The sequence below is a fragment of the Fusarium venenatum genome (genome assembly GCF_020744135.1).
Source record: "Fusarium venenatum strain MPI-CAGE-CH-0201 chromosome Unknown EDB82scaffold_3, whole genome shotgun sequence".
Taxonomy (NCBI): domain Eukaryota; kingdom Fungi; phylum Ascomycota; class Sordariomycetes; order Hypocreales; family Nectriaceae; genus Fusarium; species Fusarium venenatum.
The window spans coordinates 3,047,969-3,071,727 of record NW_027072131.1 but is presented as its reverse complement, the minus strand read 5'-3'; the positions used below and the strand labels follow the sequence as shown (position 1 = coordinate 3,071,727).

Genomic DNA, 23,759 nt, shown 5'->3' with positions numbered 1-23,759 from the left:
CGTTTGACATCGGTCAATGGGTAGATGCATCGTCTTGTTCGAATTGGTTCCTGAATGTGTAGATAAAAGGTGGCCCACGTTTGCCGTCGATCTCCCAAGTTCTTGCTCAGAGCACTTTGTACCTTTGTAGATGATGTCGGGTGTCTTGGGGCAAATCTTTGCAAGATCCAACATCAGTACACAAGTAACTCAACCACTGGAAAGCAGAAAGAGTCTAGCCCTCAGTGATGGGCCAGCAGTATTTAGAACCGTCTAAATCGCAGAAGGGATGGTTTTTGAGTAGGTCTCGAAGCAGTTCTGTCTGTTTGTGAATCTTGTTCGATGGGCAGAAACAACTCTCCTCTCAAGACGCAAGCTCACTAAAGTGAGACACGGCGGGAAGTTTCTTCTACTTGCTTTTTCTCGCTGAGCTCGTGGAAATTGCGGAGACAATAACGCCGTCTCAGGATAAAGGCGGCAGGGCAATGTACAAAACAAGACAATAACGTACTGAGTAGTGGAGGGTGGGCGGGCGGATGAGAAAAGCCACAGGGGGCGGTAAAACAGTAACGATGTCCAGAAACGACCGCCAGTAGCTTGATCCGGACGGTAACGTCAAGACAAAGTTTTGATGGTGGACCACAGACTTGAGGCGAACGTTCCAACACGAGGCCAGACCGTTGAGCAGTATATCGTTTTTCAATACATGCAGTGCAGTGTAGTGTAGTGTAAACAAGCGAGACCTAAAGCCATATGCATAGCTACATATGTAAAGGACCCCGGAGGTTGACCTTCTCCATATACATATGCAGAACGCACGAGGAATAGGCAAGGGTGTGGGGGTTCCCTTCAACAAGGGGGAGGGGTGTATACTGTAATCGTGAGATCAAGAAATGGTGTGTGTGTGGGAGGGCAGTGGGTTGAAGCCAGTGTGCTCTGTAGACAACTGATGAATCCTTGAAACGCAGTCTAAGTGTGTGCGCAGTTCATTGAGGTGTGGATGAAGCTGATAAAGACGGAAAGTGTTTTGAATAGGGTATGACAAGGCCTTCGACGCCCAGAGCAAAGAACTGAAGCTTGCAGAGGACAGAGGCTCACACACAGGCACGCATACTCTTTCACCCGCCAATAATTGCGGCGATTTGATCAAAATCAAAGAATGATAGACGACGGGCCCATGAGGTAATGGGATGGGACGCCTTCGGGTTCGGAGATAGACCGGTGAGCTAGGGTATACTCCTATGGAGCTCTCAGCCGATTCTTCTTCTTCTTGTTGATCCTAGCCAGACCATCGCCAGGTCAGAAAAAGCAAGAGAATCGTCAGCCGTTGAATGAATCCGTAGGCAGGTGCAAACCCCTTGGCCAGCGACCATCTGATAGGTGAAAGCTAGACGAATATTAAATAAGAACATAATCAATCAATCTTTTGCCCGCAGACACAAACTTCCGATCGGCGACACAAGTAGTGGAAGAAGCATTGAGAGATGCCCAAAATCGTCAGGACAAGCCCAAAGTATCATTCTCCATCTTAACGTTGCAACCCTAGTAATGGAGGTTCTCCGTATTCATTCTGTTAATACTGCGACTAACTCTCCATAGACTAACGTTGGCAGCGGGTTGTGTATTCAACCTGTTGTCCCTCATTTCACTCCGGCCAGACTGGCCCTGTTCTTACGAGAGCTGAGAGTGTAACGATATGGCTCAGTTCCGATGAACATGAGGTCAGACGAAGGGGCGTGCCATGTCAGTACTAGCTCACTGGAGTTTTCTGTAAGAGGATGAGGAGGAAGAAAAGTCGCGCTCGGGCTAGAGAGATAGTCCATCTGGGAACCATCAGCTTGCAGCTTTCATAGGGTATCTCTCTCTGATCTAGAAAGCGCGGCGCGCCAAAAACCCATGCGATTCGATGGTAATAGATGACTAGTCTGTGTTTAAACTGGAGATGGACGATGGAGAGCTGCCATAGGTCAGCCAGTTCTTCTGCAGAGAGTCCACTCGGTGGGTTGGTCACCTGTTAAATCAGATCCTCCCCAGACGAAACCCGGCCTGGCCTGAGGGTCCGAAGCCTTGAATCGTAATATTAACATGCTGGTTCTAGTATAATGCCCAATCTTTTGATGGGATGGCGGCAGCAGGGACTTGATACAGCCCAAAGTAAGATCGACCAACGGGCCACGGATAAGATACAGTCTACAGCAGAAAGAGTATGTATGCAGCAACGGCAACGGCATGCCCGGCCACTCTTAGAGACAGGGGTCCATGATGATCCTGGTATTTGATGGAAAGAAACCTCCAGTGATCAAGGATAATTATCGTCAACCGCGAGTAAGTCGACTATTGACGAAAACCGTAAATGATAGTGGGGCATGGGTAGTCGTGATGATGGCAATTCAGCTTGTTAGCCCTTGGTGCAGCAATCATTCAGCTTCAGCCTTGAGCGGACCAGCCCGCGCGGTCTCGTATGTCACTCTTGGTTCTCCCTCTTATTTCCTTCTCGAGCATTGAACCCTGATACACGGCGCGCTTCACGGTCAAAGCCCAACCGGGAGGTGAGATCCGGAGCTCAGACCTGTCTCATGGGAAAGATGGAGCAGAGGCGTGGTGAGTAAGAAGGGAGGGGATTGATGAACAAGGCGTCGACGGTTTGATTCGTTCAGCCTTGTTCCTCATGCCATGCCCTGATGTCCTAGCCACAGCTTCTCCTTTGCCTGTCGTGTCTCCTCGCCTCGTCCTGCTTGCCTCGTGGTTCCGGGATTGCATAGCCAACCCAAGTGTAAACCGAGTGTAAACCGAGTGCCTCAGGTTGTTAAGGGTCCTCTTCGCTTGTGAGATATGGATCCCCGAAACTTCATCCAGGCATCCTTGTCTTTAAGCCAGCTCGTCCTTGTTCTTGCTACAGAGTAGTTTTCTGGCCAAGATCTTTGAGCGGCATGGCTTACTGGTCAAAGTTTAGTGTAGTCAGACATCATGACCCATGGAGATATGGCACCAAGGTAACATGCGGCCCCAATCCAAACCAGGACAAAGAACGGGATTTGTAGTGACTATCTCACTCTGTAACAGACCGATGCACGTGGTCTGCCAGTATTCAATATTGAGTTATTTGATGTGTGACAAATCTAGCGAAAGTTGCGAGATGTACGTTTCAACTTTTGTTCATGCGGAGCAATGATCATTGTGAAGCCGAGCCGCAAAGCATCTTCTTTTGATTTCAATCATTGATTACAGCTCGGCTCAACGTTGCCTTTGTCGAAGCAAACTGGCAATCTAGCAGTCATGCCAAAGTCAACACCGACCCCGGTCCTCTCTCCCACCTTTTCAGCACCATGATGACATGGTGCTCTCGGGATGCCGCAACTGGAATGACGGTGGGTCAAAATCCGAGGCCAGACCGTCCTATCCCGTATTATGAAGGACATTGATGTGCGTGCAGTAAGGCACCAACCAGTATTTGGTAATTTTGGAGCTTCACGGTGCTTGCCTCGCAGCCTTGGTATGGCTTGTCTTTGGATGAGAAATGGACGGAGATCTACCGCTACTCTGAGCAAGGTAGAACTGGGGCTTACCAGGGCAAATCGACAGAGGCAGACTAGTGGGACGGCCCTTTCTGGAGCCAGTTTGACAGCCGCCGCCTGCCGCCTATTGCAGCATGGCCAGTTGCCATTCCGCCCCTAGTCCATCCCATCAACATCCATGTTTGACCTCCATGACATCCCCATGTGTGTAGGGCTCTGGGCTTGGCCTCGTTTCCGTCATGGATAGCCTTGTCTTGTAAGCAACAAATGGTAGGTCGTGCAATGGGTAGCGATTCCTTGAGTAGCATTTTCATTTCTTCATCTTTCGTATCGGAAGCAGGTCAGTCGCGATGGAGGATCAGCGTCGTGGCTGGACGGTTAGTGCAATCTCGGGAGAGGCCAATTAATCAACCTGTCAATCATTGGGCATGCAGCCACTACTGTGTAGTACCATGAGTGAGAGTGATCTTGCTCGACCCAGAGATTTTGCCATTGGGCAGCAAGTATCCATAATCTGCCAATGTTTGTCCGTCTCTCCTCGTAGAGTATGAGGAGAAATGCGATGGGACGAATGCATATACATGGATGATGAGCGGACAGAGGGAGAGCAAAGGAGGGGACCAAGTTGTGGCGCGCCATGGACGGTCCAATCCGTCCGGGTGTTGATCCAGTTGGCCAATTTGATCAAGATCCCTGACGCCGCCTTGATCGTAGGCTGAGAGTAAATTTGATGGTGTCTAGCATCTGTTTGTTTAGCTTTGCTTTGCTTTGCTTTGCTTTGCTACTGTCGTTGGCGAAAGCAGGAGTTGTGGAAAGGAAGGGAAAGACGGGAGCCCCAGTATTTTGGATTGTTTGGCGTTGACGATCCTTAGGCCCTTGCTCCAAGTTGGAAGCGAGAAGGAGCTCCTCATGGACGGCAGTTGTTACTGATTCATGGAAAGAGCTCCTCAGAGCCCAGGGCAGGGTAAGGCAGGTACGTACTTACCAATGAATTGTAACTGCAACTGCACCGTAATTGAAATTGAAATTGAAATTGAAATTGCCTATCCGAGGTACAACATTAGTAGACTTTACCTTGTCAGGTACCTTCGTACCTACTGGACTCTAAACTCACTAGGAAATCTAGGCGTCAACGGATGTGCCCCCTGTAACAAGTTTGCAGGAACATACATGTTGAAAAACGAGGCCTTCCAAGTGGGAAGATCATGACTAGAAAGAATGGCGTCGAAATCTAGCCCTAGCACAGAGCAAAGCATCCGGCATCTCATGACAGGAGCATCATGCCGGGCATGGCATCAATATCGTATCCTAAACGCCCGGTGAAGAAACCGCATATAAGTGGCCGATGTTGACCAATCGCTCTCGAGTTTGCTCTGATGCTCTTCATGAGCACTGCGTTTGGTCAATGGTTGCTAAGCAAGCGCAGCCAGGGATCTGTCAATCAATCATCAACGGCCGAGGGATATTCCCTGTTCTTTCTGTCTCCCCTTTAGGCGCCATTTCATCTACCCCTTGCACTTGGTGCCCAGTTGAGTTGAGTGCTGATGAGATCTCATCAGCGCTGCAGCTGTCCGTCCTGCACTAGGTAGGCAGGTAAGTAATGATGACTGCGTATGCGGATGTGTTTGAATTACAGTTTTTTTAGTGTTCCTTTTTTTAAACTTGTCTTTCGTTTCTTTTTCCCTATTCCTTTTGGTCACGATATTAATAACAGTAACATCAATTGATCTCAGCATTGACATTACCGCTGACGATTTGCTTTCACATAGCGGGATCGACCTTATCTAGTGCTTGACGAGCCGTGCCGTGTATTCATTTATGCCCGTGCTAGCCATGTAACCAATTTACCCGTACATACATACAATACAACCTTGCTGCTCATCTTTTCTGACAAGATCATGCTTGAGCTAGAAGGAAAAAGAAAAAAGCGTCGTCTATGCAGCAAAGATCAAGAGACAGAGACTCTCTCTCCTTCCCTGCACTGCAGCCACTCTACCAGCTGTTGTATGACCTACCTACCTACGGTTACGGGTACTATAGGATACCCATAACTACCCACCCCTACCATACTATGTACCATACCCATATCCATGGCTACGACCTTGTCCTCATCAACATTGGATGGATGGATGGATGGATGTAATGGATGTACATCGGCTGTGGAGATCACCTTTCGCCTAACAAGACTGCTGTTGGTCGTTCTTCTCTTCCCTGCTGCTGATGAGCCCCCTGGCTCTTCACTTCCCACTAAACCTCTTCAAAACTGGTGTGGGCTTCGGGACGTTATTCTCGCCAAAGAGGCTTACGCTCTCCGCCTTTCACAAAGAGTTTCTAGGCGCCGCCATGATCAGAACTCATTATGTACTTATCTCGGCTCGGGTGGACTCTCCGACTCTACTGTACATAGTGCATACCTACGACGTAGGCTAGCGAGGGGGCAGAGCGGAACGGAGCGTGTTATGGAGCTCAAGGTAATATATTGCGATGCGACAGTAGGTACGTATACACTGTACATGATGCTACCACTACAAGGCACAGAGCTATCTATCGAGTAGGTACCTTGCGATACGAAGCTGTGCAATACAGAGCATTACCACTTTTGATCTTGTCAAGTTGCATCTCTCAACCTTGGCAAAACTCGAGAGATGTGTTTCAAATATCTCACTCACTCAAACTCGGTCACTTGCACAGGGAAGAAAAAACCTTCTTTCAGTATGGGTACATGACATGATGGACCAAAACAGGGAAAGCCCTAAACTACCCTGGGAAAAAGGCAATGTGCCCTCTCGTCCCTTTAAGCGCCTTGATGCAAAGACCAAGACCAAAGCGCAACCTGATTCGCAAGTGTGTACCCCTGGCCCTGCGTCCCACGCTTCTGCTGGGAAATCCGGCCGCAGATCAAGAGGCCCTCGGTTATGCAGGTCGAACCTATGCATCCCGTTGCTTATTGACATCAGATGGTGGCGTTGAAGCTCTTGCATACCATATCGTCAAGAATATTATACCCGTCAGAATGATTAAAAACAGCTAGTGCCAAACTATCTATTCATTCAATATATCAACATTTGCCTGTACTCTTAATCTTGTGTCGGAGGCAATCTCATGATGTTATCTGTCACAATGCATAGTCCTCAAAATTTTCTCTTCCTGTCGTAGTGTGTGTTGCCTGAACCTGGCACGAATTTCTTCTTGGAAATATCTCCGCTCGGTCAAAACTTCTTTCAGCCGCGCGGATAGTTAAGTGATTACCAATATCATCGTGATGAGACGCAGTAACACGCGATTGAGTCAGACTGCCGCCTTTGCTGGTGAAAAAATGTATGTCCTTTTTCACAAATTGACTGTAATTCTCCCCTAGAGTCGACCGATAACCAATGACCGAATCTCTTTCTTCTGCTAGAGTTATATTTCGCGCTAAAATATCAACAACATGCGTTGCTTTTTGCTTCATCCCGGTCGCCAACCCGGATACAGAATTTCGTGTGAATTCCGTCCCGTCCGTAGTTACTCCGTCTTGCTCTCCATTGTCATCTTAAAATCGTGTCTGTCCCTTGCTCATTGTCGTCTGCCGTTGACCTAATATTTTGCCCCCCTGTTCTAAACCCATCAGCCTGTCTGTGAGTAGGCACGCCACTTCTGAACTCCCCCGGAAACTTGCGCCGATCATTATCGTGCCTGGCTGAGCCAGGTCGATTCTTGTTGCCAGCCAGACGTGCTCGTAGCCGTGCATCCAGTGTCAGCCCTGTCCTTATTGACTCTATTGCATTCGACATCCCCCCGGTCCGCGCGGTTTCTCCCTCTATTTTCTTGAGCCACTCGGAGCAAAACCAGAGTCGCGTACTAGAGGGTGGTCGACTGTGCCATGGCTTGTGGTGACACCCTGATGCGAAAGCGGCAGTCCAAGCAATCTAGTTCACCAAGCTTCTCGCGTTGCCGTGGGATCGTCCCCTTCAATCTCCGCAAGTTATCCTTTCATCGCTTGACAATTGTTACTGTTACAAGTTAGCGTTGCCGTGGGCTTAGTACAACCCGACCCCAGCAATCTAACCCCTAAACACCAGAATGGGGTTGTGAGGAGGGACGCCCATGACCAGCCAGTGAAGCAAGATCCTGAATCGGGTAGATCGCGTTCAAGGAAGACCTTGGCCGTTCCTCCCTCACAAACTGTGTTTAGGCTGCTACTGGGGTTGTGTGTTGGTTTCGGGAGTTCCGGTTTAACCTACCAACATCCTCGTCACATAATTCATGGGCCAAGCCAACGCGCTGAGGCTGATGCTTGACAGACTTGCCGTAAACGATGGCTGTCTTGAAAACCTCCGTGATACTTCGATGAATGGCGTTACACTACATATCAAAACAATTAGTAATCCAGGCCTCTTCATAAATTTATGAACGTGAAGGGGCGAAAACGTGAAGAAAATGGGTAGGCCTACGAAATCTTCAACGGTGCAGCGCGAGGCTCGGAGCACGACAGGTTGAGAGTAATCTGGCTGCTTGCCCTTGGGCTTTGTGTACACTCGAACAAGGCTGAGCTTGTCCCACATAGCCTCCATCAGCTCGTCAATGTTCCATCCGTGCTCAGAGCTGATGGGAACAGCGTTGGGGATACGGTATAGAAGATCGAGCTCCTCAATACTGATCGAGTCAATCTTGTTCAGACAGTAGACAACGGGAATGTAGCTATCAAGTCAAAACGTTAGCGAACCAAGTTTCACATCTGACCAAAGATGTAGGTCTGTGTGTCAGTTTTGGCAGTCATACCTTCGACTCTTGGCCTCAAGGATGTCGATCAGGTCGTCGACAGTAGCGTCGCAGCGGATTGTAATATCCGCCGAGTTGATGCGGTATTCGTTCATGACAGCCTTGATTTCGCCATGGTCGATATGGGTCAAGGGCACGGTGTTGGTGATATTGAGGCCACCCTTGTCCTTCTTCTTGAAGGTGATGTTGGGTGGCTCCTTGTTGATGCGGATTCCGAAGCCCTCGAGTTCCGCCTCAATCACCCGCTTATCCGTCAAAGGTTTGTTCACGTCCAACACAATGAAGATCAGATGGCAAGTCTTGGCCACAGCAATAACTTGTCGACCTCGGCCACGACCATCCTTGGCACCTTCAATAATACCAGGAAGGTCAATAATCTGCAAGGGAGCGCCTACAGAATGCGAGTCAGCCACGAAAATGTTTGGCTCGTGAGGGAACCGTTGGCAAGTGGAATCGGGCATCAAGATCAAGCGCCCTGTATCAAGCAGGCGGCCGCATCTGACCGGTAAAGTGGAGGAGGAGGGGGATATCACAAAAGACTAACCGTTGTAGACCACTTGACCAGGCACAGAGGTAAGGGTAGTGAATTCATATGCGGCAGCCTCCGAATGCTGGCCGGTCAGTCTGCTCATGAGCGTACTCTTGCCTACTGAAGGGAAACCGATGAAGCCAATACTGGCAACACCAGTCCTGGCCACATCGAAACCAGCACCACCGCCACCTCCTCCACCGCTGGGAGTTAACAGCTCGCGCTTGAGCTTGGCCAACTTGGCCTTGAGCTGACCCAGATGGTAGGACGTCGCCTTGTTCTTCTGGGTTTTGGCCATCTAGTTACACACGTTAGAGCCGGTCCCCGTGGTCAACGAAACAAGAGAAGCCCCCATTATGACTCGTCGGCTATCTTCGTCTCCCAAAACGTCGGGTAGAAGGGTTCGTTTGAGTTATCACGTACTTCGGCCTCAATATCTTTGATCTGGTGGGGGACTGAGGTTAGCAAACTTGTTACAGGTGCGGTCTGATAATGAGAGCGACTACGAACCTTGTCCACCGTGGTCGCCATGATTGCGGTTTCCTTTTCAGAAGCGGCTTAGATTCGATATTCGGTCGTTGTCTGGCCTCAGATGTCGGGTTCGTCGCCCAATTCGTGATCAAGGTACTTTTGGTGATAAATTGCAAAGAAAGCGTAAATGCGTGAGTGGGAGTCGTCAAATGGTGGGGTAGAATTTTATGTGGCCCATAAAACTTTGACGTCAGCCAAAATATTCTTTCACAGCCAATCAAAATGTGTTTACGAGTCGCCTTCAAGACACCAAGTAGTCATGATATAATTTCTTGTTTTTTATGTTTCATAATTTGTTATATACAGCCTCTCAAACACATTGAGCTGAATATCTCTCACCAGCAAGACTGCTTGCCCATCAGTCAGTCTCTGCTGCTTCTCTACGACATCATATGTAGTCATGCTTCAGCATAAAACAATCTCCTATCATCTCATCATCCGCTGACGCTCCAGATAATCGTCCATTCAACTCTACAATCGTGTCCATCGAGTGTTCCACAAGCCTGTATTGTATTCCGATCCAATCATCATGAGTGAACACTAGTAGTTCACGGACTACTATTCCCACTTGTTGATAAAAGCAATAAGCCATTCCGTAGCCCTAGTCTGTATCTGCGCCGCCCATGATCGTTATGCTAACAAAGAAAACTGAAAGCAATAATAAAACAAGGTATGTTCGATCATCATGTCGAACTCATCCGATTCAGTGCGAGGTTCCATTCGTCTTTCCATTGATGCCGTTGGTCAGTATCTCGTGGCCTGCTGATGGCATTGGCAAGCTCTCAATTGTCGATCCGGGCGTCAAAGCCTTAAAAGTGCCGTTGATATCGTGTCCTGACACGATCGATTTTTGACTAATTGGAGAAGAATGTATGCCATTGACGAGAGGTGGGCTGAGGTGGCCGTTGATGAGATGCTCTAGACCTTGTTCCAAACAGAGCCGCGCATAGTCAGGATCATCTGGAAATACTTGCACCAGTCCGCGTCGTGGCACCTTCTTATCGGGGAAAGGAGTGCTACTTGTTTGTGCTAGCTGAGGCATATCCTCGCCCACCAGTGTTCCGTTGACATAGTATTTGCAACGAGGAGCGAGTCCATGATAGCGAGCAGCATCTGGATCTTGCTTCCACTTCTGGCACGTACCCCAACCCCAATGCATACTTTGTGCCTCTGACTCCAGAAGCTCACGGTATTCGACCGCAAGCTGGGTGTTGCGGAGATGTGGGATGTTGGACACGGTATACATTAGGTCAGACAGCTGCGTCGTGTTAGCTTCAAAAATGCTTGGTCCATTCTCACGCTTTGGGATAATTACCTTGACAAAGAACATGTCCATATTGCGGAACTTCTCCCAAGCCTCTTCTCTCAGTCGTTTCTTCGTATGAAAACACAGCTCAGAGGGATCCTCGTCGCCATAGTATTCTGGCAGCTGGCGACCAAGATCCCAAACTTTGTCGTCTACAAGGGAATAGAGACGCCACTCTACGCGCCAGAGAGACATCTTGGCTAATTGGCTAACAGGAGCGCGTTCCCAGGCCGTGTCTGAGAGTTTGTCAGTCATCACCTTAACAAATACGGCCATAAAACTTACATCTTGAGAGCTCTAGATCCTTCTCGCCCAGAAGCAGAGCCACATGGGTGTTGAGCACCCATTGCTCGCGACCCTCAGGCGTTCCATTGGCTTCTCGTCGAATTGTATCGTATCGGCATCCTTGTATGCGTTTGAACTTGTCTGCAAGAACTGGGAGCTTGGGGTTTGGACATGTATCAAGCCATCGTAGAAGAGGAGGTAATTTGTCAAGGCGGATGCGTTCCTGCTCTTCACGGAATCGTCGTTGTTCGGCTTCACGCGCAGCACGCTTGCGCTCTTGATCTTCACGATGCGCACGTTCTCGCCGCTCACGCTCTTTCCGCTCCTCTTCCTCACGTTGACGGCGAGCTTCTTCAGCTGCCTCTCGCTCGAGCTGTTCGCGGTGCAGTCTCTCCTCTTCTTCGCGCTGCTTCTGCTCTTCCTCTTCCCTCTTCTTTCTCTTCAATTCAACTCGTCGCTTCTCTTCCTCTTCCTGTCGCGCCTTTTCCTCAACTTCGCGTCGTTGTTTCTCATCCTCCTCTCGACGTTGGCGCTCTTGCTCGTCTTTGTGCTTGCGCTCAGCCTCGCGGTCTTCCTGTTCCCTCCGCAATCTCTCCTTCTCTGCTGATTCCTCCCTCCGCTTCTTCTCCTCTTCCTCTGCTTTCTTTCGGGCCTCTTCCTCCTCGTGTTGTTTAGCTATTTCAGCTTCAGCCCGTTTGCGTTCCTCTTCTTTCTTTCGTGTCATCTCCTTCTTTCGCAACTCTTCCTTCTTGGCTGTCTCTGCTTCGAGTTGTCGTTGCTTTTCTTGCTCGGCATCCTTGGCTTCTTTGGCTCGAGCTGCTTGCAGTTCCGACTCTGACACAGCCTTGATAGAATCAGCATCTCTCATCTCCACGTCAGTGTCCTCTGACTTGACATGGATTTGTCTTTCAACACTGCTGGCACGATCGATATCAGCACGATGGGAGTTGGCGCGCCTTTCGCGTTTATCATCATCGTGCTTCTTGTGTGTCGACTTGGCTGCTGGCTTGGAGGAGTCCTGGATATTGTTGGATTTACGAGGTCTCTCATCGGAGGACAAAGCTTGTTTCTGACGTTTCTCTTTTGTTTCGCCTTCCAGACGTCGACGTTTAGAGGGGAGTTCGCTGTCATCCTTATCGCCATTACTTGGTCGATCAGGTGTGATGCTAGCACGGTGCCTTTTAGTTGATCCGTCACCAGACACCGACAAACGGTCTCGAGATTCGTCCCTTTTGAGTGCCTTGGTTCGATCATGATACTTCTCGGACAGTTTCTCAACCCTATTCTTGTCGTGTTTGTCATGCTTGTCTGCCGGTTCCTCATGTTTGGACTCGTGAGGGCTTGTCGGAGGGTCTTTGAAAGACGAAGCATTCGAAGCCATGCTGGCGCGTCGTTGTCGCTCGCGTTCTCCTCGAAGCTCGCCTTTAGATACAAGTTTCCTCCTGGGTTTGACAGTTTCGCCTTCAGAGGATACACCAGCAGCGTCTGAGTCGGCATGCTTGGCCTTGAGTTGCTTGTGGGAAAGCGTTGGAGACACTTCGCGGTCGGAGACATTGATGGATGGAATACGGTCTTCTTTTCGAGGTCGTCCTGGGCCACGCTTCAAGTTCTCATCTCCCTGATTTGTAATAGAGTTGGATCGTCGTTTTTCTCTTGGGCTTGTGAGCTTAGAGGCTGCAGATTTTTTCTTCGGTTCGGGGCTGGAGAGATTTCGTTTATGCTGTCGGCCCTCCTCCTTGTCTTTCGTGTCCACACGTCGCGCGCGCTTAGCTTCTCGCTCTTCACGATCGCCACGTTCTTGGTCTCGTTCGCGTCGAGTTGGTGATTTTGTCCTGGCCGAATCCTTGTGGCTTCTCTTGTACTCGTCATAGGAATTCTTCAGCATGTGCTCTTCATCTTTCCAATTCGGGCCTGCACGCTGTCGGGCGATCTCGTAGTATGTTTCGCCCTTGTACCTCCTAGTAGGATCGAATCCAGCCTGCTCTAACAGTAACTCGACCACTTTGATGTTTTCCTGGCCAATCGCTGCGAGTATCGGGGTCGCAAACTCTGGCTGAGCATTGTAGACAGGTCGCGGGTCGGGATTGGCGCCACCCAGACCCAGGAGTAACTGAATAACCAGATCATGTCCACCTCGTGCTGCAGCAACCATAGACTCGGGGTCGTTGAATCCCTCCTTCACTTGCAAAATGCGGGCGACAGTTTCCTCGTCTCCTCTTCCCGCAGCCTGCCGGAGTGTCTTCTCATCGAGGGGCATGTACAAGAGATCGTTTCGCGTCTTTGTTGCGCGCACGGTTCCCGTTCTCCGGCCTGATCCAGAGTTTGTGGCAGGCGATCGACGTGGGCTATCTGGCGCGTGCGAGTCCCTGGCATCCTGGTCTTGGTGCGAGTGGTGTTCTTCCGAAGTGCGCCTTCGATCCCCCACTCGTTTCCTCGCTGCCATGAGAGCAGCTTTGATCTCGTCCGCGTTATCCGTGTCCTCACTCACACGGTCGATGGGCTCCTCACCGTTGACGTTTGCTTTTCGGGGGTTAACACCAGCTTCTAATAATAGCTTGACAACGCCCAGATGACCGTTATCGACTGCGTCCAGCAGTGGTGTGTCTTTGTCGTAGTTGACACAGTCCAGATTGCATCCAGCATCGATCAAAAGTTTGACGATATCTTCGCAGCCATTAATAGCTGCAATTTGAAGTGGCGTATTTCCGGCGTAGTCGGCAACATTTAAGTCCTCGGGTCTTTCGGTCAAGCGTGTTTTGGCTCCCTCATATTCGCCTCGTGCGCAAGCGCGGGCCAAGAAGGTTTGGCCATGAGCATCAAGATGCTTTTTATGAGGGGCCATTCTTGCGGGGGATGCATTTGTATCGGTGGCGGGCGTTGCGAGGCTACGAAGTTTAGAGCTGCGAGGGTGGGGGCTGCCACTGGCAGAAGAATCGTCGGAGTGCCAGTCAGTCGAGTGCAGTGGGGGCGGCAGGCGCCGCTTCTTTTGACCAAAGCCGTTGGATGTGTAAGAAGGTAGTTGGGATGAAGCACTTCGTCGGTGTGTTCGAGACTGTGGGGAAATAGATCGGGTTTGCGAATCATGTTGTGTCTTTGCCGGGAAAGGCTTGTGCTCTTTTGGCAGTCGAGTCGAATCGATGCTTACACTGGTTGTTCGTTGTCGCCTGATTTTGCGACCCTCGCCCTCGTCGTCGGACTCAACTTTGAGGCTTTTCCGCTTGTTAGGCACAGAAGCTTCACTCGATTTCGGCTTTTTGACATGTAACTTGCGAGGGATCAGAGGGTTGGATTCAGAATCCGAAGACGAGTGTGTGTCCTCAACAAACCGGCGACGCTGCTGTTGCCGATGATGCGGCGGTGACGCGGGCGCAGAGCTCAAGCCGCTCGAGGCAGCCGCATCTTTACCTCGTGATAGTTTCTCGCGTTCGAGATGAGCAGGCGTGCGCTTATTCTTGACAGGGTCGCCACGGGCATGGATAGATGATGCCTGCTTTTCAAGCTCTAGGGGGCGATAGCCAGCAGCCTTGATAGAAGACTTGGAATTATCGCCGTCACCGTCACTTTTGTCCTCCTGCCTCACCTTTCGAGCTTTTGATGGGGAGTGGCCATCTTTGCCTGGCAGCACGATGGTTTCTGCATCAGAATCGCGGTCTTCGGAAGCATCTTGGTCGACTACAGATGAAGAATTCGCGTTCCGACGGGCATCTTTGTCTTTGTCTTTGTCTTTGTCTTTGCCAGTGGGCTCGGAAGGTTTTGAGCTTACTGGCGGCGGTGTCGACTTCGATGTTTCGGGTTTTGATTCAGGCCGCTGATGAGGGGAGTCGCCAGCAGGCCTCGTCTGGTCGGACTGGGCAGCATTCTGCGCATCCATGACATTTACCTGCGAGGACGACTAGCGACTACCACCATTCTGGTGATGACTATCAAAGCTGAGGATGGCTGGCGATAAACTCGCGCGGTTGTTGATGCGTATGCCTTAAACCTAGAAGTGAATTTTGAAATGAATTGAGCTGGATGCAACGGGCGGGCGCGATAATGAGGCAGCGAAAGAACACGGGCGCAGTCAAAAGACACGCACGAAGCAGATGCGGAGAAAAACACCAAAGGCTATGCGCAATGACAGAATTGATTCGAGAAGTCGAAATGAGGAGAAGATGGCGTCGACTATTGTTGTATGTGGATAATGGGAGACGATGAGAATGTTGGGTTTCGGATTGAAGGTAGAGTAGAATTGGAATTGAAAGTGGAGGCTTATTGGCAACGGAGGACCGATACTGGATGGAGACGTAAACCTTGTTTTAGGTAGAGTTACGTTGTGGTATCCGTGGACGTCCGTAGGTATTGAGATACGGTCTAATGTATACGGCGTGTTTGCCCAGAGAGAGGAGTGAGGGCGACCGCTAAGTAAGACAGATGAGACGAGGCGAGAGCGAGATTGACTGAGAACAAAAGTGGAAGAGAGAGAAAGGCAAAGCCTAGGCAATGGAAGCCAGGCCCCGGACTCCAAGAAAGGGTCTTATTGGCCCCATCATATCGTTCATTCGTACTGTCTTTTAGTCTGTCCGGGTAGAAAGACTAGGGCGAGTAAGATACGGTCACACATAGAGTCATTGACCGTACTTTTAAGCCAATCAAAGGCGAAAGTCGATAGGCTTCAATTTGAGCATAAAAGAAAAAGAAGGGGTTATTTTGGAGCGTGTGACATGAACATTGAGTCTGTGCGTGTATGCAAAGTACTTGATTACTATCTACAGAGCATAAAGCATAAAAGGCGGGCTCTGACCAAATACTGCTGTATTGTCGGGCTGTAGGTCCAAGGTCTATTGTTGACTGACCTTCCAGTGGAGTTCAATAATGCATGCCTGGCCCGTCCTCTGACTCTGACTTTGGGGACAAACCCACTGGAGCCTACTTGCGTTAGTGATACCCATTTAGTGGTCTTAACCCCCTGTTGCTAAGGCACTTGAAGATGACACCTTGATCCATCAAAGTTGTCTCTGATTGGATCAAACGTGCAAGTTTTAAAGATAATCAGTTCATAACACGATAGATAACTCCCATGGACGATATTGCTAGTATAACAACTTCAAGGAACTATTTATCTACCAGGTAAGGAGCAAACTCCCCAGGTCAATTAGACTTTGCCTCATACAAGTCCTGGCTTGTTATTACCCCATATTTATCTCGTCGGAACTAGGATTTGGTTATCCAGCCTTCTTCAATCTTGGAGGTAGCCACTAACAATTCTCGAGTTTCTCCACTTAACCACCTACCAATTCCATAACTGCTGATCTTAGCTAAATCACCAACCATTATCAAACTCCTAATGTGTGAAATTAATCACATCACGACTGATCACTGACAAGGTCTACTCTAATACGGATAGTCGCAGTCCACATACACACGAATGTACCCGACAAAAGCAAATTCATGATGGAGACATCACAGTCTGCCTCGTCTAGCAGTAACAGGAGCCATATACTGCTTCCTGAGTCGCTGCAACATGCTCGCATTATCTCTCTACCCCAAACCGCATATTATATACCCAACTTTATCTCCGAAAAAGAAGAGCAAATGATCCTGGATAAAGTGTGTCCTTTGATATCGCAACAACTAGTTCGTCACTGAAGTCTGTCTCTAGATATCCACCGCGCCTAAGCCGAGATGGAAACAACTGACGAAGCGACGTCTTCAAACATGGCCGTCGGACCTTGTCAACAACAAATTACTTGATGCGCCTCTTCCCGCGTGGCTTCAGGACCCTGTCATATCGCGTCTGTTGTCACTTCCAACCAAAGATTCAGAACCAGGCCATGTCTTTTCCGAGAGCCCACACCACAAGCCAAACCATGTTCTAATCAACGAATATCCACCTGGCATTGGTATCATGCCGCATAAGTTGAGTAAACATCAAGTGATATATTATACTCTTTCATGCTCATCCTACATAGGATGGTGCCGCGTATTGGCCCGTAGTGTGTACAGTGAGCCTTGGTGCCAGCTTGTGCCTGAACCTGCATCGTAGCAAGGACGACGGCGCCCTTGACCCTGTGCCTGCTTGGAGGATTCTTCAGGAGCCTCGTAGCTTGCTCATCACTACTGATCAGCTGTACACCGACTATCTACACGGTATTTCCGATATCGAAGAGGATGTCGACCTTGGTGCGAATACTGTTGCGAACTGGGACCTCCTTCGTTCACCCACTGCATTCGCCAGTGGCAAGAATGTTCGTCAAACCCGCACAAGTTTGACGTATCGGGATGTTCTTCAGGTATCCAAAGTCGCAAACAAGCTCGGCTTGTTCATGAAGCGTTAAAGGCCGTTGTTTCAAGCTAGTAGACAGGCGGGATCATGAGCCACCGCCCAGCGACCTTGTTTGCACCGAATTTCTGCTCATACCATACCTTGGTGCCCTTTGCCGTGGCACCGAGATTCACAGCCACAAACATGACAGCGCCCAAGATACTTTTGTTGAAGATTTGGCCGTGTGGTGCAGCGATCCATGCAATGGCAAGGTACACAAGGCATTCTAAAGTATAGTGTGGACAGATTATATACTTGAACCATCCCTCACTTGGGAGGGTATACTTCTTGAGGCTTGCCAAGTGTCTGTGACATTGGTTTTGCTTGAAGTAAGCCACGAAATATAACGCTAGGGCTGAAGGTAGCCGTCGTGGAACCCGGAGAGGTTGATAGGGAGAATCCCAGGCTGCTAAAATGGCGCCTGCAACTTGTCAGCTTCTGTTGTAGCCAGGTGTGAATATTGAAAACATACTGGAACCCTCGACCCAGACAGCAAGGCTCATTGCAATGTAGTACGAAAGACCAAGTGCCCAATGAATAAACCACATAGGTGATGACCCTGGCTTGAACACAAACAAACTCTCGTAAAGCCTTCTCGAACCCTGCAACGCCATGAGCAACCATGCCACGAAAATTTGCTCCAGGCTCATGGACGGTCCATCAGCTCGATTCTGCCACGTCACAATGCTTTTCAGTACATGACCTTGAGTGAGATACTGCCACGCCCAGAAACCCGACAGGGCCACCGAAACAATGTAAAAGTGCAAGAACCATGAATGGGGCACTTGCCCGTACTCTGTTAAATTCTTCATAAATGACCTCAGAGGCACGAGAGCTTTCTGTCCGTTTTCTTCTTGCTCCTTTCCGTGTTTCGCATCTTTGGGTCTTCGGGCGCCGTAGTCCATGAGAGCGCTGCGAACATCTTGTGGGAGGGCTTGGATACCAAGGACGATGGCCGTAGAAAGGGCGAAGAAAGTCTGACACCATTGTGCTGGTGTCAAAATCGACATCAGATCGATGGATTGGTGTATCAATTCTTCCATGGTTCTTCCTAGCTTCAGTGATTTTGAGATTTTATGTTGTCGATTATGGAAAGGAGAACAGTTGGCTGTTAACAATAAGGAAGCACATGCTTTATCTAATGTCCTAGACTGGCGCGTTCTGCACAGTGCCAATAACGCATAGCCTGAGCAAAGTCTATAATAAATACTGTGGCAGCTGTATCAATATGTTAAACCAGACACATCAATTAAGAGCTAAATATCGAGGTCAATCCAAACGATTGAGAAACGACTTATAAAACTGGCGTATGTATATGATTAGATCTGGTCTACACTTCTAAACTGCAGCCTTCCATGAGACTTCTTATCATGATTGAAAGTTGGTCGTTTGAGGAATAGAAACATGACCCAAAGGTAACTAACATGAACGAGATTAGCTAATAAATACTTCATCTTCAACTCAAATACATAATGAAGATCATCCATATATATTGAACTATTAACAGAATATACACATTACAAAGTGATTATTTACAGACATCAACATAATGAATTGGCAGGTTGAGGCAAACTACCCTACAGCACCGCCTGGGATTTCTCGAATTAACTGTGAACGCACGTATAGAGTGTACCTACTAACTACATCATCTCATAATGAAACTATCAACTATAAGTAACAGACTATGGAAAGATCGTGTTGTATCAATAAGAGAAAAAGAGAATAAAGAGAAACGAAGAGTTGGTACCCAGCAGGAGGTAGCATTCACGATTCACATTATATGTGGAACATTCAAGTCTCAAAACAAAACAGCTTCTCTATAGCGAATGACAGTCTGACTAGTAAAAGATAACCAAGCGAGTGTGTGTAAATACAAAAACACCAGCCAATTTGAAAGCACAAACCAGACCCTGCACCCCAAGTCCATACACCATCCAATCCCTAACAGATCTATCCAAATTCCAAACTCAAACACCTTGGCAAGTTTTGATTGCCAACCCCACAAATTTCAGGTCTTTGGAAACAAAACCTTAGACACCAGTGCCAAAGGTCTGACAACGGTTGCTGTAGTAGACGTTCTTGTTCTCAAGAAGGCAGTCGGTGTACTGGATGCCACACTTGGTCTGAGCAGTCTGCCACTGAACATTGCCGAAGAGGTTGAAGAAGCGGGGCTCAATGCCGGACTTCTCAAGGGCACGCTTGTGGAAGTGGGAGTGCGAGCGCTTGTCAAAGTAGTTGTTACCTTCATTGCGAGTGTTGAGCTTCTTGCAGCTCTGAACATAGGTGTTGACACAAGAGTTGTACTGGGTCTTGCAGGCATCAGCACAGGCGCTGGATTGCTGGTTGCGGGAGTAAGAAGAGCAAGAGTTGGAGTTTGTATCGGTGTAGAGCTTGAAGGGGTTCTGGGAAAAGTCGTTCTTCAAGTCGTTGCAGGCAACGAGAGGAAGCTCAATACCGCCGACAGGGTTGCCAGGACCGTAACCCCAGATGCGAGAGCTGGGCTGCGAGCAAATGTTGGTGGGCTGGGGAGCGCAAGAAGTGGAAGCAGAAGAAGCAGTGGTGGAAGTGCTAGTGGCAGCACAAGGGTAGACACTGGTAGTGGTCTTGACATTGTTGCCACCAGAGGGAGTGTTGTTATTGAAGCAGCCAGCCTTGCTGCAGGTGCGACCACGAGAGCAAGTAGAAGCACAGTAACCCTGGACACCATCGCACCACTTGGAGAAGTCAAAACAGTTGAGAACTCCAGGCCAACCGGCGTTCTGGAAGCAAGAAGCAATATTCTTAGCGCAGTTGTTGTAGGCAGTCTGGCAACTGTTCTGGTCTTGGAAATCGGGAACAGAGGGGGCGCACCAGTTACCACACTTGTACTCGCAGGTGTTGGGAACGACGACAGTAGAAGTACACATAGCAGGACCGGTAGTGGTGGTGCAGGAGGTAGTAGTAGTGCTTCCAGAAGGAGGGTTGGGACCATTGGTGGTGCTTGAGGGAGGGTTGGGACCGTTTGTGGTGCTTGAAGGAGGGTTGGGACCATTGGTGGTGCTTGAGGAAGAGCCAGGTCCTTTGCTGGTACTTGAAGGAGGAGGGTAAGGCCCGTTGTTCGTAGTAGTGCTGACAACAGTGCTCAAGGTTGTGGTAGAGCTGGAAGAGCTGGAAGAGCTAGAGCTGGAGGAGCTAGAACTGGAGGAGCTAGAACTGGAGGAACTGGAGCTGGAGCTGGTAGAGCTGGAGCTAGACGTGGAAGCAGAAGTGATCGAGGTCGAAGACTGAGTGGGAGAGGAAGAAGAAGAGGAGGAGGAAGAGGAAGAGCTGCCAGGAATATAACCACAAGGTTGAAGAGACAGCAAATCGTTAGAGATGTAGACACTCAGACGGCTGGGTCCACCACAGAGCAGGGTCTTGTCACCATTGCAAGGGACATTGCAGTCACCAACATCAGCCTTGACAGTATCGTTGGCCAGAACATTACCACAGTAGCACTCACCACCGTACTCAAGACCAGCGAGAGGGAAGCCCTGGTCAGCACAAGCAGTCAGGCAGGTTGTTGGAGTCATTGTAGAGCCATCAACATCCATAGGCCAGGTCAAAGCACGACCCTTGGAGGAGTTGTCAGTGTAGCAGCCGTTGGGCTTGTAACCGACGATGGACTGAACGATTCCGGGAAGGTTGGTGACAACGCCACCAAGGTTGGTAGTCTTGAAAGTAGGATCCTGCCAGATGTTGAGGGCATTGTCACTGCCGCATGTCTCAGTGTTATCACCAGTGCAAGGATAAGTGCACTGACTATCAGCGAGCTGGGCACCGCCGACAGTTGAACCGCAGTAGCAGACACCGTAGTACTTGAGACCAGCATAGCGGAAGCCGTTGCCCTTGCACTCGGCGACACACTTTTCAACAGTCATGTTGTACTGGTTCTGACCAGAACGGTAGATGAGCGCACCAGCGTTGCTGCCCTGAACGCCATCCTGGAAACATCCAGCGGCGACGTAAGGCTGGAAAGGATCGAGACAAGGCGGGTATTCGGTGTGCCATGCCTGAGCAACGCCAGCCAGGGCGAGAGTCGCACCGGCGACGACAGTTCGAAGCGAGAACATGATGTTGTTATCAAATGAAAGGATCGAAAGTTGCAGATCAACGTTGAGGTTCTTGTAAGTGAGAGTAAGAGTTGGTTGCCTCGATGAGATTGCAAACTGTCTGAATATTCAAAGAAAGTGGTACTCGAAAGTACAAAAGAGAGTGTGTGAGCTGAAAGAAGAGAGTGTGAGAGTAGCTGATTGCTTGAGAAGCTGCTGTTGGATGATGAGAAAAGAATGGCTTTGAGCTGGGAGGACGAGGTTATTTATCCTCTGTGCCCGAACTGATATCACTAAGACGGTTTGTTGTCACCTCCAACAACTTCTGCACTTACAGCCATACCGAACATGAGCCTCAGGGGCCGGAAGCCCCGTCCTCGTCCACAATACCACATCGAAATGCCCTAAATGATATCGTGGTGACCAAGAGACGCCTCCAATACCGATGGACACACTAAGTGGTGGAACTAGAGGTGCACTGCCTAAAACGGCAACTGCAGACAGACGCCACGGAGCGCCTAACATGCACCATGATAGCTTGAGGATCGTAGTGTCCAGACTTCATTCAAGTTCCACCAGAAAGAGACTTGTTCGACCAAGCCTAGTGAGGTAACGGCCTTTTCTCGTTAGGCTTGGTGGGGGGCATGAGGCTGGCAGAGTCTGGTTTGTACGTTGGCCTGGGTTGTTGGTACTGGTTGAACGGGCGAGGCATCGAGAGGCTTGAGATGGCTGTCTTGACACGAGAGTATGAGTGGAACAAAGTTCAAAGATGAAGTTCCAAACACGTGGAGACGCCAAGGGTCCAGACGTGCCCGATGGCGGTCGGCCTTTGGTGTAACTCCAAAGACGTCCGGGGCTTCTCCAGGTCTCCCGTCTGGTCCTGCAGAAGCGGATACAGGTACACTACAAGAGCGCCAGATCACAACAGAGCACTAGGCAAACGAGCCGAGTGAGAACCAGTGCGAGCATTGTTGACCTTACCATAGATATGAAGTTGGGATGCGCTCAAACAAAGTGAAAACACAGTATCTTTCGCATCATTTGGACCATGCTAGTGATATATTAGTGGTGATTCCTCTGTCGATGGCCTCGAGAAGAGCATATGCTTCTAGTTCCTGTGAAGACACTGTCTCCACGAAACACAAGTTCGCATAGCCATATTCCAAATTCCTGGGTAGTCTAGATGGCTCCGATCGGATCCAAAGAACCGGTATCAGCCCCATGCAATTGACATCGCGAATCATAGACCCGCATGACTTTGCCTGGTCGGCTCTTGAGCTGTGGACTTGGCACTTGCTGGCGTCCTGTTGTTTGTCGATCTACTAGCACAGCAAAACTTGTCGACATCTCCAGTCTTTCCCTACCAAGATGGAGAACGATCTGGTGCCAATCAACGGAAAGCCCATGCCGTGAGAATCTAGATGGCTGATGATCGGTCTTGCCGGTCTCATTCGTCGCCGGATTTGGTCAAGATTGGACGAATGATGGAGGAAACTTTTGCTCATGAATTTGTTTGGATTTTTAGCCACCAGGGGATCTTGAGAAACGGACCATTCCCGTTATAGAAGATTGGAGGATGAAATTGCCATTGTGTTGTGCTATAGATGAAGCTGTGGTCAAGAGATGAGGTTGCTTATGGGCATAGTCAGTGCGCACGTGACACTTGTAACTACACTGACACAGACACCTCATAACACAGGTAGGTACCCAAGGTAGATAGATACATACTAAGGTTAGTACCCAGGGTCAATGAACCGTCTAAAGACACGAGAAACTATCATTGAATCTGGAACGACTCGACAGTTTGAAGCTCGTTTGAAAAGTGCTTACCATTGTGTCAAAGGGTTTGTCATGTTCGATCTAGTGCGCGCCTGAGATCGGCAACACACAAAAGGAAGCGTAACGCCGCATCATGGAAGTGCCACTACTAGCTTCAACAGCTTGGTCAGTCTGACCTCATGCAAGGAAATCTGATCATGCTTAAACTATGTCTCCCTTAGCATGGATGTCTATGCTAGAGAAGGGCCAGTCTCGTCAAAGGGCTTGCAGTTTCAGAATGAACCGTTGAAAACTTGAGGTTACTAAAGATGCCGAGGATCCAGGAACCAAACTCTGATTGTAGACCAGTACAACCTCAATCGTAACAGATTGTTGCAGTGTATGCTGTATCGTAGAACCTTGGCGTTGGAACTCCTCGCCCTGTCTTATTGGCAGCATCGAGGCTGATCGACGGGACTACCGTGAGCTCAAGCTCAGACTATTTGATTTCCTCCACTTGCTGTCAGCTCCATCCAAACCGGAATATTACACAACACTTCAGTCCATCTGACTCGCAAAATCGGGTATTTGTAATTCGCAAGCCTAGCCAAGCCTATACCTGCCAAACAGAACACCGCCATGACGGTATTCAGCGACTCAATACCTACGTACCTGTCAGGGCAACAGATCGTTTAAATTTACCCGTTGACTTTGGCTCAAA

At 49.3% G+C, this 23,759-nt stretch overlaps 4 protein-coding genes across 4 annotated transcripts; 1 reads left to right on the top strand and 3 right to left on the bottom strand.

Moving 5' to 3' along the window:
• Positions 1 to 7,304: 7,304 nt before the first annotated feature.
• On the bottom strand, positions 7,305 to 9,491 carry EDB82DRAFT_234583 (P-loop containing nucleoside triphosphate hydrolase protein). Its single transcript, XM_065607276.1, has 6 exons — positions 9,295 to 9,491; positions 9,208 to 9,228; positions 8,800 to 9,082; positions 8,256 to 8,646; positions 7,928 to 8,174; positions 7,305 to 7,838 (listed from the first exon to the last, which is right to left on the bottom strand). Exons 1-6 carry the CDS (start codon positions 9,313 to 9,315, stop codon positions 7,665 to 7,667), a joined length of 1,137 nt encoding a protein of 378 aa, XP_065463927.1. The 5' UTR covers positions 9,316 to 9,491; the 3' UTR covers positions 7,305 to 7,664.
• A 6,506-nt stretch (positions 9,492 to 15,997) lies between these two features.
• EDB82DRAFT_234455 (uncharacterized protein) lies at positions 15,998 to 17,095 on the top strand. The gene is made up of 3 exons (XM_065607275.1): positions 15,998 to 16,015; positions 16,159 to 16,495; positions 16,548 to 17,095. Exons 2-3 carry the CDS (start codon positions 16,337 to 16,339, stop codon positions 16,929 to 16,931), a joined length of 543 nt encoding a protein of 180 aa, XP_065463926.1. The 5' UTR covers positions 15,998 to 16,015; positions 16,159 to 16,336; the 3' UTR covers positions 16,932 to 17,095.
• A 144-nt stretch (positions 17,096 to 17,239) lies between these two features.
• On the bottom strand, positions 17,240 to 18,253 carry EDB82DRAFT_526772 (uncharacterized protein; the record flags this gene model as incomplete). Its single annotated transcript, XM_025727250.1, has 2 exons — positions 17,240 to 17,631; positions 17,683 to 18,253. 2 exons carry the CDS (start codon positions 18,251 to 18,253, stop codon positions 17,240 to 17,242), a joined length of 963 nt encoding a protein of 320 aa, XP_025581735.1.
• Positions 18,254 to 19,006: 753 nt separating this feature from the next.
• On the bottom strand, positions 19,007 to 21,445 carry EDB82DRAFT_234356 (WSC domain-containing protein). The gene has a single exon (XM_025727249.2). It carries the CDS (start codon positions 21,299 to 21,301, stop codon positions 19,241 to 19,243), a length of 2,061 nt encoding a protein of 686 aa, XP_025581734.1. The 5' UTR covers positions 21,302 to 21,445; the 3' UTR covers positions 19,007 to 19,240.
• Between the last annotated feature and the right edge of the window lie 2,314 nt (positions 21,446 to 23,759).

Coding starts and splice junctions, on each gene's coding strand:
- EDB82DRAFT_234583 (XM_065607276.1), bottom strand. CDS start 9,315: ATGGCGACCACGGTGGACAAG. Junction 9,229..9,294: donor TGGCGACCACGGTGGACAAG/GTTCGTAGTCGC, acceptor GTCCCCCACCAG/ATCAAAGATATTGAGGCCGA. Junction 8,175..8,255: donor CTTGAGGCCAAGAGTCGAAG/GTATGACTGCCA, acceptor TTGACTTGATAG/CTACATTCCCGTTGTCTACT.
- EDB82DRAFT_234455 (XM_065607275.1), top strand. CDS start 16,337: ATGATGGAGACATCACAGTCTGCCTCGTCTAGCAGTAACAGGAGCCAT. Junction 16,496..16,547: donor AGCAAATGATCCTGGATAAA/GTGTGTCCTTTG, acceptor GTCTGTCTCTAG/ATATCCACCGCGCCTAAGCC.
- EDB82DRAFT_234356 (XM_025727249.2), bottom strand. CDS start 21,301: ATGTTCTCGCTTCGAACTGTCGTCGCCGGTGCGACTCTCGCCCTGGCT.